The sequence below is a fragment of the Ambystoma mexicanum genome, chromosome 1q, assembly GCF_040938575.1.
Source record: "Ambystoma mexicanum isolate Mex_15411 chromosome 1q, UKY_AmexF1_1, whole genome shotgun sequence".
In the NCBI taxonomy this organism is placed as follows: domain Eukaryota; kingdom Metazoa; phylum Chordata; class Amphibia; order Caudata; family Ambystomatidae; genus Ambystoma; species Ambystoma mexicanum.
Genome location: NC_090922.1, coordinates 1,126,257,956 through 1,126,278,620, shown reverse-complemented (window position 1 = coordinate 1,126,278,620; position 20,665 = coordinate 1,126,257,956). Strand labels below are relative to the sequence as shown.

Here is a 20,665-nt window from a genome sequence, read left to right as displayed (position 1 = left end):
TTGCCACAAAAAAATGCCATTTCACTGGAATTCCACCGAAATCCCCATGCAGTAGTAAATGGAGACTAACACTGCCATACCACCAGACCAAGTGGTGGTAACGGTAAATCCATTGGGTGGTATCTCGGCAGACTAACCGCTGAGGTTCCACCTAACTTGTAAGGAGGCCCATTGCATGTCATGTTTCGTGCACAGCAATACAATCAAAATCACTTAGGAAAACACAGTTGATGGGATGCACTGCGACGTTCAAGCTCATCAGGGACATTGTTTTTTTGTTGACCAAACATTGATTTCGACACACTCTATCTAACAGCCCCGTAACCCAATCCTGATCAGCAGGATTTGAGTGTGTAATGTACATGGAATGCATCCATGTACAGTAGCATACTATTAGTGCTCACTATTAACTATGCATAATGGGAATTCCCAGGACAGTATGAATGAAGGGCTATGCAGTTGTTGGCCCACACTCATACTGTTCCTATTCTTCCCAGTATTCACAAACATTTTCCCATCTATTTCTCTTACTCCTGAGAGCAATCTCGGTGTAGCTGGTACTATAGGTCTGGGAAAGTGCACTAAATAGGGCGCTACTGCTAGCAGGTGTGCATGATGGGAATATGGTCAATAGAAAAATGTTGTGCTATGTTTTAGAGAATCCCCTGTTTTTACATGATTAACGATATGGGTGTAAAATAAGCATATGGTGCACATGATTCTGTGAGAGGGAATAACACGCAATGTCCTAATTTAAAGAAACTGATCAGTCACCTGGCATCAATTACACGTGCATTAAACTCCATAGTGTATATTTTATAGGTACATTAGTAATCGATATATACATATATATATATATATACTTTGGTGAATATAGTTGAACGGCCGTTTCTAGTTTGCAAAATGTCCACTAAGTACCAATCACATTCAGTCTGTACTTTGCAGACAAGCCAAGGAAAAAACGTGCATTTTAACTCTGAGAAGCGGGATCCTGTTGATAAAAGTTCAGATTAGCAGACCCATATGAAATCATGTGATCTCAGACTGGCCTTTGGTGTTTACATCACAACATGTATCCTATAATGCAAGATTTTAATTATGTAAAGAATCGACATTTTAGGAGATTACCATTTAAAGACAGAGGCCTCATTACGACCCTGGCGGTAAGGGGTTAACGCCAGCGTTAGCTGCGCCGACCCCTTACCGCCAACTACGAGGTCCCTTAGCGCCATGGCGCTTTTAACACCTGCTTTTAGCAGGTGTTAAAATCCATGGCGCTAAGGGACCATGGAGTTAATTACGCCACCGTAATTTACGGTGGCGTAATTAACGCCTTCCCCACTCCCATTATGCCCTATGGGGCAAAAATGGGAATGGGGAAGGGTAAATGGGGATTGGGGACTTACCGCCCCGCCGACCTCGGAATGGGGCGGTAAGTCCGCCAACCACCATGGCGTAAACGTAGTTTACGCCATGGTGGTAAAGTCACGGCCCAGGCGGTAACTTACCGCCTGGGTCGTAATGAGGCCCAGAAACTCACAAACCTACAGTAGACGAGCACAATTCTGCAAAACACTTCCAAACATCTGCCTTGACGAGAAATTGCATAGAGGCAAAATAACAAGTTACTCTGACTTAGAACTGACCTACCGACGTACCTCTAGTAAGTCAGAGGTTTTTTTGGGAATAGCACAGCCCTTAGTCAGTGTTACACAGTGTAATTTCTTGATGGATTTAGACGGCATGAGGTCAAATTCAGAAATAAAAAAGGGAAGTACCATTTACCTGAAGCAGAAGGTGATATTTTAAAACACGTTGCATGGGAACAACTAAGAGATCTCGCAGGGTAAACTTTCCATTGTTAGCTCGTTTCGAACATTCCTGCACAGGGGTAAGCACAGAACACAAAACAGTACTTAAAATGAATACAACAGTTAGAGTGGCATGCACTGACAACTTAATAATACGCAACCATTTTTGAAATCATAACAGAAAATAAAAACTCCTATAACGGGCTATAAAGTCAATGGGCCTCATTTCGATCCTGGTAAGTTACTGACTCCGCCATAGAGAAAGTGGGAATTACCACCCCATTACAAGGTTGGCAGGGCGGTAATTCCCCCTTCCTCCATGGCCCTTCCCCATTCCCATTTTTGCCCCATAGGGCTCAATGGGAATGGGGAAGGCGCTAAGTACGGTGCCGCAAATTGCGGCACCGTAATTAGCACCAAGGTCCCTTTGCGGGTCCCTACTTTAACGGCTGGTCTACACCAGCCGTTAAGGTCGGGTCCCGCAAAGGGACCTCGTAATTAGGCACTAATAGGTTAACGGCGCAGCAGCCTTTTACGGTGCCGTTAACCCATTAGCGCCTGGGTCGTAATGAGGCCCAATGTACTTTGGGGACTGACACCCCCATACTTTAGATAAGTGACAGCAGTGCTGGAAATGGAAAGTATTTATTGGGGGAACCAAGGGGCGGGCCCCCGGTCAGGTTGCAGGACACAGGGTCTCATTACGAGTTTGGAGACACCCATGCCCTTAAAAAGGGCATGGCTGCCTCCAAACTAAGGTCCAGGTCCGTGGTCCCTGAATGGGGAAATACCGGACCATTCCGACTATGGAGGGACCGGTATTTCCTCATTCAGGGAACCGAGACCCAGTCCATCCCCATTCCCATTTGAGCCCCCATAGGGCTCAATGGGAATGGGGAGCATGCTAACAATGGGCTCATTCATGACGGGCACATTGTTAGCATGCTGGTACCCACGCGGGAGCCGCAAAGGACGTCTGGTCTGACCAGACGTCCAGAGCGGGTCCCGCAAGGGGACCTCGTAATGAGGTGGTACGGGGTTAACGGCGCCGGCACCTTTACTGGCGCCGTTAACCCCTTAGCGCCTCACTTGTAATGAGGCCCACAGTGTCTCTATATAGAACCAAACCCAGGCGATTTGCATAAAAGGAAACAGCATTATGGAAACAACATAATGTCCACAATTTCACATGTTAAACATGTCTTATAGTGTTTGAACCTTTTAAGTGAGTAATGGACTCTTCTGGTTTCATTGGTCGCAATATTCAGCCTAATAAAGAGATGTCTGTAAAATGCAGGCCATATATACCATTCCGAACAGCTGTAAAACTGTATGGGAGGCTTCAGCAGTTTCTGTATGCATGCGTTTTCATTGAAGAATGGGCTGTGGATTGGTAGTAGCCTGCGTTACAACAAGCAGACTGCTTTTAGAAGACTTGGCATGAACGCTGAGTCTTCTGAAAGCGGTTGGCACAATGAGGTACAGGAGTTGCAAGAGTCTTGTCCTGGACCCCCCCGGGTCAGGAGGACAGAGCGGGGTTCTGGCAAGACATTTTTTGATGCACTGAGTGACAGAGTAAAACAGTCTAGAGTTTGAGTTTGAGTATATAGCTCAAAAGTAGCTGTACAGAAAAACATATGTACATTGCTCTACATAAAAGGGCCACTAGGGACATCACTTCACAGCTTCTAAGCCTGGGACACTGCGATGAATTGCCATCTGTTAAGGGTGCGGAAGCTCTGATATTTAGAAAAAAACCTATTACATAATATAATAATGCAGGTAATTCCATCTATTAAACGGTAATCTGCTGATCGGATTCCCCTTCCATAAACTCCATTCCAAAAGCATAGTGTGTATCTGTGTCCTAATGCATCAATATCCTGATCTGTAGCGCTTGCTCTAACAGTTGCACAGAGCAGGTTCAGAGGTCACAGTTGCCCATTTGACATCTGCAGGGTCCGCCAAGGTCCAGGAGCGGAGGGGCAGCATTTACATAAATAGCCCATGATGGTGGCAGGATAAACTCTAATAATAAAGCTATGCCTGAGTTACGGCGTTGCGCATTGCACCACTTATGAACACTGCAGCCACATTCAATTTTATATCACACATGCGTCAGCTTCTGTGAGCGAAGCTCAGATGTGGAAGGTGGTGTGTGCTCTGACAAGACAGAATGACAGTCCAGGAACCTGAATGGGCATGCCTCCTCTTTGATCTCTTTGTGAGGGCAGGTAACACCCTGTGCCTGAGACTACCGCACAACAGGCAGCTGCCCTGGGCCCAGGCATCAAAGAAGCACACCCATTCAAAGGGATTAGCCTCAAACCAGGGTGATGACTATTCAAAGACTTTGATTCTATTGACAAGGGAAGGGAAGGGGTTACTGTAGACAGAGGGAGATCAATAAAAGTTTGGGAAATTTCTGACATCTTGCATCTTTCTGCCCCTCTTTCTCTTTCCTGCCCGCTCCACTTCCTGTAGCAAAGAAACGCTTTGGGTGTGATGTCAGAAGGGTAAAGACCACTCATTTCAAGAACAGGGATTGAACCCCTGAAGCAGGCTCGCTTTAGTCCAATCAGCTGCAGACTTTTACCTTTAAAAGAAATGGCCTACCACCACTTCTTTGAATGGACTACAAGGGAACACTGACTTGGCTTCCGAGCTAGGCCAGATGCGGCTGGGGGAATATTGTTGACTGATCATCAAGGACATGTGCCCACAGCGCATCTAGAAAAAAACTTTATTTCTTCATTATTGTGTTTCTAGTTCATAAAACCTTAACACATAAGACACGTATAAAAGAATAATTACAAAACTCAATTAATTCAAGACATTCTAATGCCAATCACTTTACACTAAAATCCATTAAAAGAAAATAAGTGGCATTAACTAACCCCCGCTCAATTCATATACACAAATTCACCTGTTTAATGGATATAATTAAATTCATTGAGTGACCACCCATCAACATATTCCACAACCATTCACTTTCTAGTTCTACTTCATGTACAACAAAGCTAAAATAAAAAGCAATTTCCTTATAATCCCCATTGATGGACAACAGGTTACCCAATGCTTACGCATCTCTAGACTGTCCACTTTCTTATAAAATCTACAATATCAATCCTTTCTCTTGGTTCGACGGATCGGGCCGTAGTAGGTTCAACCTAAAACGAAGAAAAAACAAACAATACCTAGGTTTGGGGAATCTCTCTACATAACCAGGCAAACTTTGATATTGCCTATGTTCATCGGCCAATTCACGGTATAATTTGTATCCTGACAGAAGTCTTCATAACTACACCACTGTGATTTTTTGGTGTTGATTTTTTTTTTATTCCCTACCCGGATTCGCAAGCAGCTGACCACTGCTTGATTCGATGCCCTCCAAGATTGACTCACACTCTTCTACGAAGTGGAGAAAAACTGCAAGTTTTTGAGACCAAAATAGCTTGTAAATCAAAAAAGAAACATTTTTTGGAGGATCAAGGATTTTCCGATACAATCTTAACTTTGCTGTCTGCACTACTACCTGCCACAAAGGTAGGCCACGTTTGTGTCTAATTATCACAAAAGGAAGAGATAAAGGAAGTCCCAGCAATTTCTTCCAAAAGAGACTTTGCATTCTCTCAATAAGCCTCCAATTCAAGCTACACAGCTCCAAACCTGATAACACTAGCGGTACCACTTTCATGAGATAAACTCTTATGGCTGGGAGAAAAGTAAACCTACACAATTTCTTGAGATTTGTTTTTGTTTGAGCATATAAAGGAGCACATGTTATCCTCAATTTTAATAAATTTCAATTAATTAGTCAGCACTTGCTTTATTATAGATCAAAAAACCCAAGTACTTCGTTTCCGTTGTGGTTTTCAGTATCTATTGCTTCTAAGGAGCTATTTTCTTTTTGAGATGGTTGACTCATTTGGAGCAGAAATATAAGCTACACAAATGCAGCAGTGTTTTCATTTATAGTCTTTTTTCTTTGTGTGTGTGTTATGGGTATTTGCAAAATTAGTTGCAATGCTTTTTATTAATTATTTCTCTTAATAAAAAGAAAGAAATTCCCTCTGCAGGAGAGTGTGAGAGCATTCACATTAAGTGTGGGGAATCTTTATAAAGTGATGTATTTTGTCTTGGCGTCTATGTTTTGAAAAGAAAGGGGTTAGTAGAAGGTTGAACGGTAGACCCTCAATAAATTGCACACAATGAGAAAATCAGCCATTTGTGAATATGCGAGGGTGGCTAACACACTGCAGGGGTGTATTGTCTATTCCTTCTTTTGCTGCATAGTGACAGTTGCATGCTTTTCTCCACCACTATTCCTACCACAGTGCCTATTCTGGAAAATAATAAATAGGTGCTCATTAGGACATTAGAAAGAAACTCTGTCCTCTCTGTAAACCTATGCTATCCTAACATCTGCCCTACCGCAACAAAAGGATAACATAAATGTTAGCTTAGGATAGGATCAAGTCCCCCTCCAGTTGATTATTGTTTGCTGGTTTTCTGAACCACACCAAAAAGTTCTCAATGTCCTTTCCGGGTCTAGGCCTACTATTGTAGTTTAAAATGTCGTTTAAAATGTCTTTCTCTTAGCAAAAAGGTCGGAACCAGCTTGAGGAAACGTGTGGCTTGTAGCATTTTTGCTAATTCCCTTGCTTCGGTTGTGGCACTTTAGCCTTGCCTTGTAGAACGATTCTCTCACCCCCTTGCTGGGAATTTGACTTCTGAGCGCTATGAGCCTGATCAGCCCTGTTTTGTTTGTCACTTTTCTAACCATCTCATGGAGTATTTGGATGTTCAGCCCAGCGTGGGCTATGTATTTCCCAACCCTATTTTGGTTGTTGCTTTTCCCACTCATTTGTGGGACATTTAGATTCTCAGCCCAGCATGGTCTATGAGCCTTCCTAGCCCTGTTTTGGTTGGAATTGTTCATACCCCGTTGTGGGGTATTTGGATTTTCAACCCAGTATGGGCTTCGCTGCTCGGTTTACCTACCCCCTTGTGGGGTCTTCAAATTCTCAGCCAGCATGGGTGATGGGCTTTCTCAAGTAATCCCAGCAATCCCCACCATGAAGTCCTTTGGGACTCCATGGAATGGGGATTTACCAGCATTTCTGCCACCTGGAATATCCCTGTAAAGCCAGGATATCAGGCAACAGAAACGGTAGGGTCAGTTTGGTGGTATCCTGCCAGAATTACCTGTGGGAATACGGCAAACCTTTAATGACCCCTAAATCACACCTGGAAGATACCCAGAGTGTCACTTGAAGAGATATTTAAATGTTCCCTGGGTAACAATAAAAGGAACTGCCCCATTTCTTGTGGAAGATCTCAATAAACCACGAGTGTTCTTTGTGGAGACAGCTTGACCATATGACAACCCCATACATGTGTTGGGTCCCAAAAAATTGATATCAAACTTATTATGTATTATGCTACAAGCTATTTTAGGAGTATAGGATACAGAGCTCATGGGCCTCATTACAAGTGTGGTGGAAATGGTAAAACAGGCTGCATTTTTGAATATGCCCTCTTCACCAACCTACCTGATCAGAGGTCTTAAAACCTGTAGTCCAAAAGAAAGGTGCACGTGTAAGTTGAGGTACTACCTCAACGCACAATGGCAGTAATGGTGCAGGCGGTCATACCGCCACTCATCAATGAAGTCCTATGGGACTTCAGAATGGGGAGCAACACAAACCCATAATCAGCCAGTGAATTACCATTACCACTAGGGTGCCAGCAATTCCCTTTGGTGCTATTGGCAGTGCTAATACATTGCGATGAAGCCGTAGGAATATATTTTCAAGAGCGATTTTGATTGGTATGCATAATTTAGCATTGAATTGTGAGGAAATATCCCAAATAAAGCTTGGATTAAACTAAAGAAATACAATCTTAGTATGAGGATTTTAGGATGGAATCTTTTTCTCGAAAGGGCGGTAATCCACAGTTTGGGATTGGATTAGTTAAGGTGTTTTGGGATTATAATGCATCTTTCCTATTGTGAAATAATGAGCAATAATTGTGAATAATGAATTATACTTCATTGGGAATAAGGCACATGCATAGTTAGCATCACAGCGGGCAGTAATTCCCCAAGGTGAAGGCAGTGGATTCTATTAAATGTTTGTATGCCACTTTTATTTGTGCTGTTTCATAAAACACATTAAACATACATTGAACAATATAATGGTGGTTGTGCTCAACTTGAGCTGGTTTTAACTCTCAAGATTCCAATGAATTTGAATCTGAGAAGAAGGTTTGGTATTGACAGCAAGTGCACCCTATTTCATTTGGTCTTGTTTCAGGCACTGTATCACCAGATAAAACATGACCGGATTTTCTGTGTGACACCAACGATGGCATCTAAAAGCTGGAAATGGCTGCCAAAATCTGTCACCACAAGATACAGTACATGACAAAAAGGCAGACATGTTCTCATTCTGACCAATCCGAAGGGCAGCCAGGACAGTGGACACATTATCAGATGCCATACATTCCAGTTCTAACCGTCGAGTGAGCAACTGTGTCATTACCTCCGTCACCTTTCCTCAGAAGTGAACTCTCTGGTGGTTTGCTCAAACTATACACACTAACAAATTAGGCTGTTGCTCAATGGCCTGCTCTTGCTATTGTCATGTAAATGACAGTTGACTGATGGTAGATGGTAAGGCCAATAGCAGTTGAATCTGTGTTTTGACCACTGGGCCATATGTCCATGGTTTATTCTGGTGCCATCCATACTACAACAACAACCCGGGTGAACAGCTGAGAATAAACAGTTCTGGAAATGTAATAGCAACTGGACATTTCCTGACAGGGAAATATCATCGCCACCAACTGTATCCAAATATGGGCCTCATTATATGTTTGGCAGTAGGCTAGAGGGTAAAACCGGCAGACTGCCGCCAAACTTCAAAAAATTTCCAGCGCCCGCGAATGGGCAATTACCGGGGCATTCCAGCCCCGCTGGACCCGTTATTTGCCCCTTCTCAGGCGCTGGAAAAAAATGCTCCTAATTCCCATTTGAGCCCCCTAGGGCTCAATAGGAATGGGAAGGTCGAATGCACCGGCACCATTCCGAATGGTGCCGGTGCATCCGACATGCTGTGTTCGCGGGTGCTGCTCTGCCCACCAGGTGAGACCTGGCGGGCAGACAGGCACCTGCAAGCACAACTCGTAGTTTGCCGGTTCGGGATCTACGATACCAGCAAGCTTACTGGTACCGTAGTTCCCGGACTGGCAAATGAGGCCCTATGTCTTTCCACAAGCGAACATGGAAAGGTGTCTACGGCCAACAGGATTACCAGGTTGGCATGGAACATGTCTGCTTCATCAAGTGATTTTTTTTATGTTTTTGCCCAAACAGAAATACCTTGCTGACACTGACCTGGTGCAGTATGGGATTACTAATATGTCTGCATGCCATGATTTTTGATTTTCAGATATTGCTAAGGACGCTAGTGTTTCTGGTTTGATGGTACTGTATGGTATTGGCATTCTGGCTAGTGATTGTGGGTCAGACTGGGACTGCTGTCAATATCCTGGGACTTCCCCTCAAGCATGAGCATGGTACAATCTAACAAGGGCCTGCAGAAATGGGGCTCAAGTTGGTCTCAGTCTCCATGAGCATACACAATTCTTGAACAGAATGCAGGTGAGCACATCCTGCCACTGTTTATTCAGAGTGATGAAAATCAACACAAATGATTTTGCATACTTTGCAGCAACCCAGATATCTCACAAGAGGACACTTGACCATCTAACATATTCAACACAAAAACAAGGGGGTCTAACTCTTCCAATCATTCCGCCAATCTTCAATAGAACAATGGACAGTTCAACATGCATACACCAAGCCTCTATTAAAACAATCCATCAGCGAATACTGCTGTCCAGTGAGCTATGACTATACACACAGCAAAACCTCTAGAGACATTCTTCCAAAAGAGGCCAACATCATGCACAAGACAAAACATGGTTTTTGACCAATGAAGAGAAGAGTATCAATACTCTGCTCTATGAGCAATTAAAGGATAAAGCATATGCTAACACACCAAGAACCCTTAAGAGCCTGGCTATGTCAGCTGCATTTGACACCTAAAATGATATTCAGACATATGAGTTGTGGTAACCGTGCTAGGATGGATTACATCTTTTCTTTCACACTGGACAGAGGCAACCTAAATGACTCTTTACCAATTCCCCTTTACTCCCGCAATATATCCTTCGGGTATTACAGGTTTGCAGCCGGTCACTCATTGTCTTCGACATCTTAATGATCCACTCAAAGAAATGATCAATACCTCACGGGTTACACGCTACAATTGTGCCGACAACACACACTGTATAGAAATGAACAAAAACCTCAACAAAAAATCAACTGATTTGCCGGATTTGCATCTCAGGGATAGACTCCTGAATAAATACCAACTGACTGAAAACAAAAAAACACACACCCTGCAACTATGTATCAATTGGGTCAAGCCCTCAACCAAACTCAATAGTGAACAATCTCACAGATAAGTCCCTCACACTGGAACCACAAGTAAAAGTTATATATAGAAGCTCCATATTAGAAATATGACATATTTGTAGCAACGTAACATACCTGTTGTTCCAAAACAGAATCCTGGCATTCATTGCTCTAGTATTTTCAAGAGTGGACCACCCACTCCTTACTGGAGTAGGCCTTGCATAGGCCTTACATAGGCCTTACTGCTGAAAGTCTAAAAGGCATCCAAATCTCAGCAGCAGACTCTTCCCTGGACTGGTAAGATGGAAATGATACTTCTCTAGCACTCCAGAGCATACATATCATCACAGTCAAACAACGGATCCACTGGAAAATGCTTTCCTTCCCCCATTGAGTTTTCTATGTCCCAGGGCCAGATGCCACCACAAAGAGGTTCATCGCAGGGGGCGTGGGGGGGGGGCTGCTGAGTGTCTAGAAATATGGCTCATTAATTTCTGAGCTCTGCAGCCCAGCTGTTATTGTGGGAGGCAGAGCTTTAACTATGCTTACCTGCAGCCTCCAATCTCTTGTGTCTACCTCACTGTTTGCTTTGGGGTGCACTCCCTGGTGTGTAGGATCCTCATTTTCACATGAGCTATTGTTTTAGGCTGGAGCAGCCCAAAGACCTCCAAGTGCACCGGCTACCTGGAAGTCTGTCCACTAGTTCCTACATCCTCTCTCTGATCGCTTGTGCTTTCAATGTAGGTGAGTGGGGTTGGTGCTCCTTGATCCTTTACACTGCAGGGTACATTCCTCAGATCAGGGCCCTATCTGGACCTCTGCTGGAAACTGGGACGTTTTCACCAGACAGGATATCCGCCCTGAAATGTGTGGATGCTGTCTGCACACTGTGTCATGCAGTCCTGGTACCCGCCTTTTCCATCAAGCTACAGGCAGACTCATTCCATAGCTGGATTGACCTCGGTATAGTGTCTGCATCTTCAGAAGTAAGTGACATTTGCATTTAATGTGCCTTACTCAAACCTCAACTCCCTTTAAATTTGCCAGCTAACTGGCCTGGTGCTCTTGCCTGATCTCATCTGGTGCTCCTCCACTGTGGCCATGACTAGGGCTCAGGTGTCCATTGGACATTATTGGCCAGAATCCCGCCAGATGCTCGGCTGGCCCCAGGTCTGGCATGACTGAACAAGGGCTGTGACAGGTATTGCTCCTCATGGTGGTTCAGACTCAGCACTGAGTCTCTCTATGAGGGCAATGCAGGAGTATTTTGGCACAAATAATACTAAACTTGATGAACTCTCTGATACGGTCAAGTCCCTCCGGTCCCAAATATATAGGGAGAATGCCTATATCCCAGATGATGTGAGCAGGATTGGGAAACTGAGGCGAATATCACTAAACTATCTAGAACAGTCTCTGCTCTGAATGAAGAACTTCAGGTTACCAAGTTAAAGTGGGATGATTTGGAATCCAGGCCAAGGCAGAATAACATGTGCATCATTGGAATTGCTCAGAATCTTGCCCACAGGTATGGAAGACTCCCCATGTGTGTTCAGGACAGAAAGCCTTTCTCCCAATAAACCAGTCAGGAATGTGAACAACCGCTTCCTGGCTAGTTGACTTACCAAAAGTATGGCGGGTGCCACAGGGTTCCAGAAAGAGCTGAACAACAAAAGAGCACCATGTCAGTATGTGATGTCAAATAATAGGTCACAATCAAAGTACAATCACCAAAATCCACAAAACCTACAATCTTTAAAATCAGAAGTCCAGGTCTATGCAAATGTTGAACAAGGAGAGTACCAATCCAAAAGCCTTGAATAACTAGGAAAACAAAAAATACACTAGAAGAGTGCCTCACCAACAAGAATGAACAGCTTTGAAGTGTGGATGTTTTCCCTACAATGCCTTTTGTTTGCAGCGTACTCAGTCTCCACAACGTTGTGCGCTCACGTCTACATCACGCAACGGCATGCATGATCACATGAGTGCAGCCACACTCTAAAACATGGGATTGTTTTTCCCATTGTACTTCAGGTTTACAGGAGGTACCAGGAGAGACACCAGGACCGTTGCTGCGGGTGAGGGCCCCTGACAGTTTCCTGGGCTGGAGAGAGTTGCTACCCAACCTCCCAAAGGATCAAAGAAAGACAGGTTTTTGGGCTACTGTCCGATTGCCCTGTTGGTTGCAGCAGAGACGGGCAGTCTGGCTACCGTTCCACATAGCGTTTTCATAGCTGGCCTGAGCTCACAGAGTTAACATGAGAATCAACCAAATCTGATGTGGGGGCTATCAGTCACCATACCAAAGCCCTCTAGGAAAACGGGTCAATATATGCCACCATTTCCATTTAATGACACACTCATAATTTATTTGCCAACCATATCAGCAATGCCACCGACAGAAAGAATGTCCATGCTAGCTATTCCTCCATTGCCCCTCACTGCTGGCACCTTGTTGACGCACCTTTTCCAACCCAAACCCATTCCTCCTGGCACCCATCTCGCCCCACCCTCACAATTATTATAGAAATACAATACACTCACACTCACATGTGCATAGGCACTGAAAGAACACACCTGCACATTTACTGACCACTTCTCACATGCACGCATGTATGCATTCATATGTTATGTTGACTTATACTGTGTACCGCTACCACACAAGGGCTCACGTGGCTCTATAAGAAAGAGCACAGGGTTGGTTAGTGAGGGTAGAGGGATAGTATAGCTCCAGAACCAGGAGAAACTGGTGACTGTGTGTGTTGGGTTGCAGATGGGTTTATTGCGTGCACTGGCTTGTTTTATCCATAAAGGTGAGGCCCAATGCTTGGGTTGTGTTTTGTATGTGAATGTCTTTCATGTTGGGTTTGTTTCATGTGTAAATTGACTGGTGTTTAAGGTTGTGGTTGAGTGCACTGACGTGTGCCTAACTAAGGGTTAGGCACAGTGCCTGGGTAGTTTGTTGTATGTGAATGTCTTTTATGTTGGGTCTGTGCTTGTGTGTTTTATGTGTAAATTGGCTGGTGTTTAAGGTTATGGTTGTGCACACTGGCTTGTTGTTTCCGTAGGGGTAAGGTCCAGTGCCTGGGATTACTGTTGTATGAGAGTGTTAGTTATGTAGTTATGATGGGTGTACATCTGTGTGTAGTTTGGCTAGCCCATGGGCATGTATAGTACAACTGATGTGTGTAGGAGGTGAGCAGGAGGGGGTTGTTTGTTACATTGGGTAATCTCAAAGTTCTTCGTGGTTGCTAGTTTTTGCAATTCTATCTAAGTGTGCTTACCTGCTCATTGCTGCCCTAGCTTGCCTCACTCAGGCTCCTGCCAGACACTGATGCCCGGATGTCAGGAGGTGGGGGGAGGTGTCAATTTAATGCCTCCCACTGAATACTGGTTCCTGATACACAGGAAGGTGTAGGAGTGCTCCCATAAGGTTTTTCGCATGGAGCACCATAACAATCATGGGCAAGGGGTGACGCAGGGCTGGGGAAGGAGAACACCCTACCCCCCCCACACTTACATAGTGTCACACACTCAGCACACCAGGACACATCCAGTGATCACATCACTCACGGTATTGCTGGTCCTTCATTGTTCATAACATTGCACCACCCTCGGGGTGGGGGGGACAAGCAGGGATCCTGTTTAACCTCCTCCCTTACACAACTTCCCCAGCTTTCCAACTGGTAGGTGCCCCTTTTTTTCTCAAATATCTTGTTGTTGGTTCTCTGCATTGTATTGCAAAGTGATTGATACATTAACTTCCTGTATCCATTGCAGCTACCTGGGGACCTGGTGCTCTTGTTCCAGCCACCTGTGGCCTCAATAACCAGTCAGCAAGTTATTTCTTACCTCCCTCACTGGTGCTTGGGGACGGAGGTATACCTAGTCTATGAGGAGTTCGGTTTTTGACACAAATCAGGGCCACTCCTAGCCCGGGAAAACCAAGTTTCCACCAAAACATGGATGGCCCAGAGACAGCATCCTCAGCTGCTCACGGCAGCTGAGGGAGCACTCAGGTTTTTCAATGGGACGGCATTAGTACCTCCATAATGGGTGGCAGGTTGATACCCCATCACCCATTTTGCAAGAGCCGCTGTTACATACATTCACGCACGCCTAAATAGTACTATCTCATCTACATCTTCACAAGCATTGCAGTACCCCTCACCTCCATCCTGAGAGACTCCTTACTGTGATTCTTCTTCTTCATACCCCTCTCCTCAGAGGACTGTGTAGGCAAAGAGGAGGGACGGGTTATTAGTGCGATAGAGGGGAGGCAGGGGCAGAACCTGAGGTGGTGAGTGCAGGCTGGACGCACCAGTCTCGTCTCTGCTGGTATGTGGTATGTGATGGCATTTGGATATTTATACTCTCCAGAAGGAAGAGCTCAAGATCCGCCAAATTACAGGAGCCACTGACTTGGAAAGTATGTAGTAAAAGACGATATGTGGTGTTTTTAATGAATTAAATTACAGAAAATGCTGTAATTACGAAAATGTTATAACGAGAAATGTATATGTGGTGGGTAAGGGGTGAAAACGGGTGGGAAGGGGTTTGGGGTAGGGTTTACAGCATAGGGAAAAAAGGACCTCAAAAAAAGAAAATCAATATTTTTCTTTATAAAATGTTCGTTATTACCGCATTCTCTGTAATTTAATTGGCTGAAATCACATGTAACCATAAAAGACCTAGAAATGTGAGCTTTGCTATAGCTTATCAAGTTTAAAGTGGTACTTGGGTGCATGAAATTGCTCTGTGTAAGGTGGCTTGTTTGGGTAGTGTAAGGTGGAAGGAGATTTAGCTGTGAATCACTTAGATGGGGAGAAGAGGGGTTTGGGATCAATGAGAATACTGTGGTGAAGATCTACTAGACTAAACCGTGTGAGGTCAAGTCTGCTGTGGGTCTGTGAGTGGGGTTTAGTTGTGCTTTTCGCCATAGAAGGGTACAGTTCTTGTTCTTCTGGGTTGTGCACGGGGCAAGAGTCGGAGAGCCTGACCAGACTGAGTCAGATTTCCTGAGTGTATTGATTAATGCTGCAACTTGCCAGGGATTGTTGTTCTCGTGATTTATGGCAGAGATGGAGAGATTGCAATGCAGGGAAGCCTTATGATTTTGCACATTTGTTTTTATGTTATGGACCCGTTCTTATTATCCGCATAATTTTCAGAAGTACCCATGTTATCGTAATTAACAATCATTATTTGTCCAAAACTCCAATGAAAAGAGTGCAGACCGGGAGATGTGTTCCTTCTCTCAAAAGTTATGACCGCCCACGGTCTCAAACTCTTTCCACCAAAGGAATAATAAATATTTGCTTCAACAAGCTAACAGCCGTAACGTGGGTAACGTACTGCTCTAATAATGTCTCATGTATGAAATAAGAGGGCAATACGATGGAATGAGCTGCGCACACTCCATAACAGCCTTCAGATGCAGTGTTTCCATCTGGATCCCTGTCTCCTGACCCACAGCTCCTCTACACCAGTCTACGCAGCTCCATGTGATGTTTTCGAATATTGAAGGCTGCAAAAACAAAATGAATGATTTTTTTGGAGCCACTTGGTGCGGCCTTCAATATTTTTCAATATCACTTTCGGGGAGCCCTCTACCCCCACACACCACTACAAACCAACCCCTGCCCACCGTCAAACGTTAAATTGAGGGAGTTGCACTGCCATACCCCCCTTTGTTCCCCTGCCCCTTCAATGCCATGAACATGACCTAAAACCCCCTTCCTTCACAGGCAGACATATACACGCTCCAAACACAAACTGAATCACACACACTTATTCAGCCATCCCTCCCTCCCATGCAACAAATACTCCTCCATGACCCACACAAACACACGTACCTTCTCCCCTTCCTCCTCTCCCTTGATCCCCAAACATCACACACACAGACACACACACACACACACACATATTAACACTCACCTTGGACACCCCACTTCCTTCCCAGCTGCTCCTGCCAGCGCCTGCACACCCTCACGTATGTCCAGGGGCGTGACAGGTCGCTTTAGAAATCGGTCGCAGAACAGTCTTTCTAAAGCAACCTTCTTTTCAATCAGTAAATTGAAAAAGTTACAATCAGTAAATTGAAAAAGATGCGTTCACTTAGAACCGTCTAAGCAACCCACCGCTGCTTAAACTGAGACCGCCATTATTTACAAGGCACCTTTGTCCCTGTTGCCTGGATTCACCAACTGACACCCCATTGCTTCACTTTAACCTAGCTAACAACTCACCGCTGTCACTCGCAAACCTTGGCTAGCCTTACCCTATCATGCGCCTCACGAGAGCCTGCCTCATGCCTTCCTGCTGCCATGCCCCTTTGCATGATTACATGCTTTGGAATGGTCTAACATTAACCTGAACTGAGCCCTAACACTGCCTGGAAACCAGCAATCGCAACAGGCCACAGAGCAGAGCTAGAACCAGACACGGGACATGCTCAGGACCAGTGTTTGGGCCGTTCACCCTTTAGGGATGAAATGGGCCACAGGCCTCCTGCAGGCCCTCTGAGGCAGTCTCCGTCTTAGCTGTCTATATATACAGCAACACCTTCATTAAATCCGGATATTAAATGTGTGCTTTGCAGCACTCATGTTACAGGCTGCTTTTAATGCTGCCACCCAGTCTTCACCTTCCTCACCTCCCTCAGTATCCAGCCAGCTATCACCTTGTTGTCATTGTTCTCATGTTTTATCTGTATAATCGCTCTTTGCCAGCAAGGTGCCAAATGACTTTCAGCCACGTTAAGTGCTGCACCTCCCTCAGGCTGCCTGCCCCAGGATAATCTATGGCTGTTAGCCCCCTGCCGCTTTCGTCTGTCTCTATTGCAATCTGATCACCCCACGGGGTCCTCAGGGTGATTTTAGCAGGTTGATGTAGTGGGCCCCAAGATATCATGTTGAAAACGGCCCCCACCAGCGTGGCACAACTTATTTTATTTATTTATTTATTTTTTTGACACTTGGATAGCGTGCAAAACCCAGAGGTATCTAGGCGCTTTAATTTAAGAATACGGTTACAGTAAATGCTTCAGGTTACAGAAAAGGAAGCATGAGTGGTGAGTTACATCGTGGAACGTTCAAGAGGTAAGTGCAAAAGACAAGTACATGGTGATCACATCCACTGAGCCTGACCCTATATTGCAGGGCGGCAACAAAAGACAGAAGCAAAGTACAAACAACAGTAAATACATGGTGCCTACCCAATGTTGCAGGGAGCAGCGGCACCCAGATGTGAAAGTCAATTGAGGGGCAGATACATGGTGCCTACCCCATGTTGCAGGGCGGCAGCAGCACACAGATGCAAAGGTCAATCAAGGGGCAACTACATGGTGCCTACCCCATGTTGCAGGGCGGCAGCGGCACACAGATGCAAAGGTCAATCAAGGGGCAACTACATGGTGCCTACCCCATGTTGCAGGGCGGCAGCGGCACACAGATGTGAAAGTCAATCAAGGGGCAACTACATGGTGCCTACCCCATGTTGCAGGGCGGCAGCGGCACACCGATGCAAAAGTCAATCAAGGGGCAAATACATTGTGCCTACCCCATGTTGCAGGGTGGCAGCGGCACACAGATGCGAAAGTCAATCAAGGGGCAAACACACAGTGCCTACCCCATGTTGCAGGGAGGCAGCGGCACACATATACGAAAGTCAATCAATGGGCAAAGTGTGAGTACACACGGCATCACAGATGACCGAGGGTGGGATGTGGGGGTACACATGGGATCACAGGTGACCAGGGATAGGGGTACACATGGCATCACAGGCGATCAGGGGGGTAGGGGTACACGTGGCATCACAGGCGACCAGGGGGCTAGGGGTACACATGGCATCACAGGTGACCGGGGGGGTTGAGGGTGTAGGGGTACACATGGCATCACAGGAGACCAGGGGGGGTAGGCGTACACATGGCATCACAGGCGACAGGTGACAAGGGGAGGTAGGGGTACACATGGCATCACAGGCGACAGGGGGGTAGGGGTACACATGGCATCACAGGTGACCAAGGGGGAGAGGGGTACACATGGCATCACAAGCGACTGGAGGGTAGGGTTACACATGGCAGCACAGACGACCAGGGGGGGTAGGGATACACACGCCATCACAGGCGACCGGGGGGGGAGGGGGGGGAGCATACTTGAAGCAGACAGGGGCCTCCTTTGAGGGCCTTAATTGTACTGACTGGCTCCCACCTCCCAGTTGCAGCCATTGGCCTTTCAAGGACCTTAGCAACCAATGGGAAGAGAGAGTGGGGGCCGGCCAAAGGTAGTACACGACAACCAAAGCAAAGCGGCCATGATATAAACGGGCGAGCTCAGTGAGGCCAGGTGATTCAAGAGACACAAAGTTGTGGAAAAACAAATAATGGGTTCAAACAAGAAGCAGAATGCATGTTGCTGTGGTCTTCATGCAGCGTCGGGCACAGAGCACAGTGAATGATCAGATGTTAAAGTTGGCGCGCTGAGCGCATGGTAAGCAGAAAACAAATGGGCTTACCCCGGTGCCGCACTGCCGAAGCAGGTGATCAAACGCAGGACTCAGTTGCTGAAGAAAGTGAGAAACTTCAGCCGTCCATGGACATGAGTATGAGAACGCTGCCTGGACAGCACACCAGTCTACTGAAAACCTGACATACCCCAAGTGCTGCCACTGGAAGTCAGGCCTTTTGGGACGCCTCTTCCACCTCACAGGGGAGGAAGAGTAGAGAGTGACCACCCCCGGAAGGAAGCGGTCAGAGGGGACAGCCCACTATGTAGGCTGTCCATCTAGTGTCCCCTGTGGGGGCCGGTCAGCCTCTAACTGGAATGTGTGTGATACCCTGCATGGCCAAATTGACGCCCTTTAATAGTACAAAAACTGCCGGCTTTGCCAATGTGTGTGCTTTTTTGGATGGGGATATTTCGACATTTCATGGCTCAGTGAAAATCTTTTTGTTAAGTTATTTTTCCCCCCATTGCTGATAATAAAAGTCTTGCCCCCAGTTAATTGCCCATATGTTCATGGGCTAGAAATGGGTTGGCTGAGGGCCATAAGCCTTCATCGACAGATAACCAGACTAGAGGAGAGTGACAAGTAACAGTGGGTGCACCAGTATCAAATATCAAATGCTAAACACAGGTATAGAATGCACCAAGAGGCATCACTTACCTCGAGCTTTAACTTAACATCTTCCTTAGTCTTTGCAATGTTATCTAAGCAGGAAATCGCTGTCTCCACTTGGCTGCAGTACTGCCCATAAATTACCAGTCTGGAAAAAGGAAGATGAGCATTACTTTGTGTTAATCAGCAATACATTGTGTGTTCATAGGAGTATAGCTGGCGGGCGCAGAGTATAGCATGGCACATTCTCACATGTGCCCTTCTACCCCCACAGATGAGATATTTTGTAATTCTGAATGATAAATTGATTCTATTTAATTATTTATTTTTTCTATGTCTAAAATGTAAGCGCCCAACCCTCACGGTGACTCTAGTGTTGCAAGTTATGTTTATGTCGATCAAATCACATATACATTTATATATAAAGGCTGTTCAAGCATTGCCAATGAAATAAGGATATGTCCTTTTATTTATCCACGTTCTTGGATACAAAGGTCAGTCATCAGGGCGGACCAACCATAGGGCAGGGCCAAATCCCACGCAGAGTACCCTGCCAATACTAGAGGTCTACAATAGGCCTGTATAGGTTTGTTCACAGAATATACCCCTGGGTTTCATTTTGTACATGTGTGCGGTATGGTGTAAGTGCCCCAACTCAGCTGTCCCTACAGGTTGCTGTTTACTCCTTCATAAAGAATTAAGGGCAGAAACACCTTACACAGGGTATAGCATAACATATTCTCACATGCCCTCCAACCCCCGCAGCTTGGATAGTTTGTCATTCTAATGCATGGAGCCGACACTTACTATTAACAAGGAGCAGAACAGTGCGCAAAGTCTGGGTGTGTGATCAAAGTCTAATTACCAGAGACACAACCATCAGCTGAGTGATCAGTCTTCTAATTGATACTGTCTGACGGCTTCACCTATGGCTCTGCATGTCTGCATTCATTTCTTGAGAATTATTCCACTGTTAAACCAGCAAGTTCGTGTCCTAATCCTTAATTAAAATGTAGAAGATTAGCGCCAGTCAATCAGTTTCAGGTCGCCCTGAACACTCACCCCCAACAGCTGCACCGCTCCCGCTGATGACTGCCTCTGATGCTCACTGCAGGCGACAGGGCAGAACGCACACCATCTATTTAACACAGGCGCGCCTCTGGACTTGCTGACTCCACCTAGTGAAACCGTGTGCAATATTATATCATATGTCAATGGCACTAAAGTCTTCTAGCGTCGGCCCGTA

The 20,665-nt window shown here is 45.6% G+C and overlaps 1 protein-coding gene across 3 annotated transcripts in view; it reads right to left on the bottom strand.

The window, feature by feature from the left end:
* VAV3 (vav guanine nucleotide exchange factor 3) overlaps positions 1–20,665 on the bottom strand; it is a 1,781,337-nt gene that overhangs the window by 1,049,050 nt on the left and 711,622 nt on the right. For all 3 annotated transcript variants that reach the window (XM_069641873.1, XM_069641875.1, XM_069641874.1), the window contains exons 9-10: positions 19,468–19,567; positions 1,786–1,881 (exon numbers count right to left, since the gene is read on the bottom strand). In XM_069641873.1, coding sequence (XP_069497974.1) covers positions 1,786–1,881; positions 19,468–19,567 — 196 coding nt within the window. The remainder of the gene's footprint in view (positions 1–1,785; positions 1,882–19,467; positions 19,568–20,665) is intronic.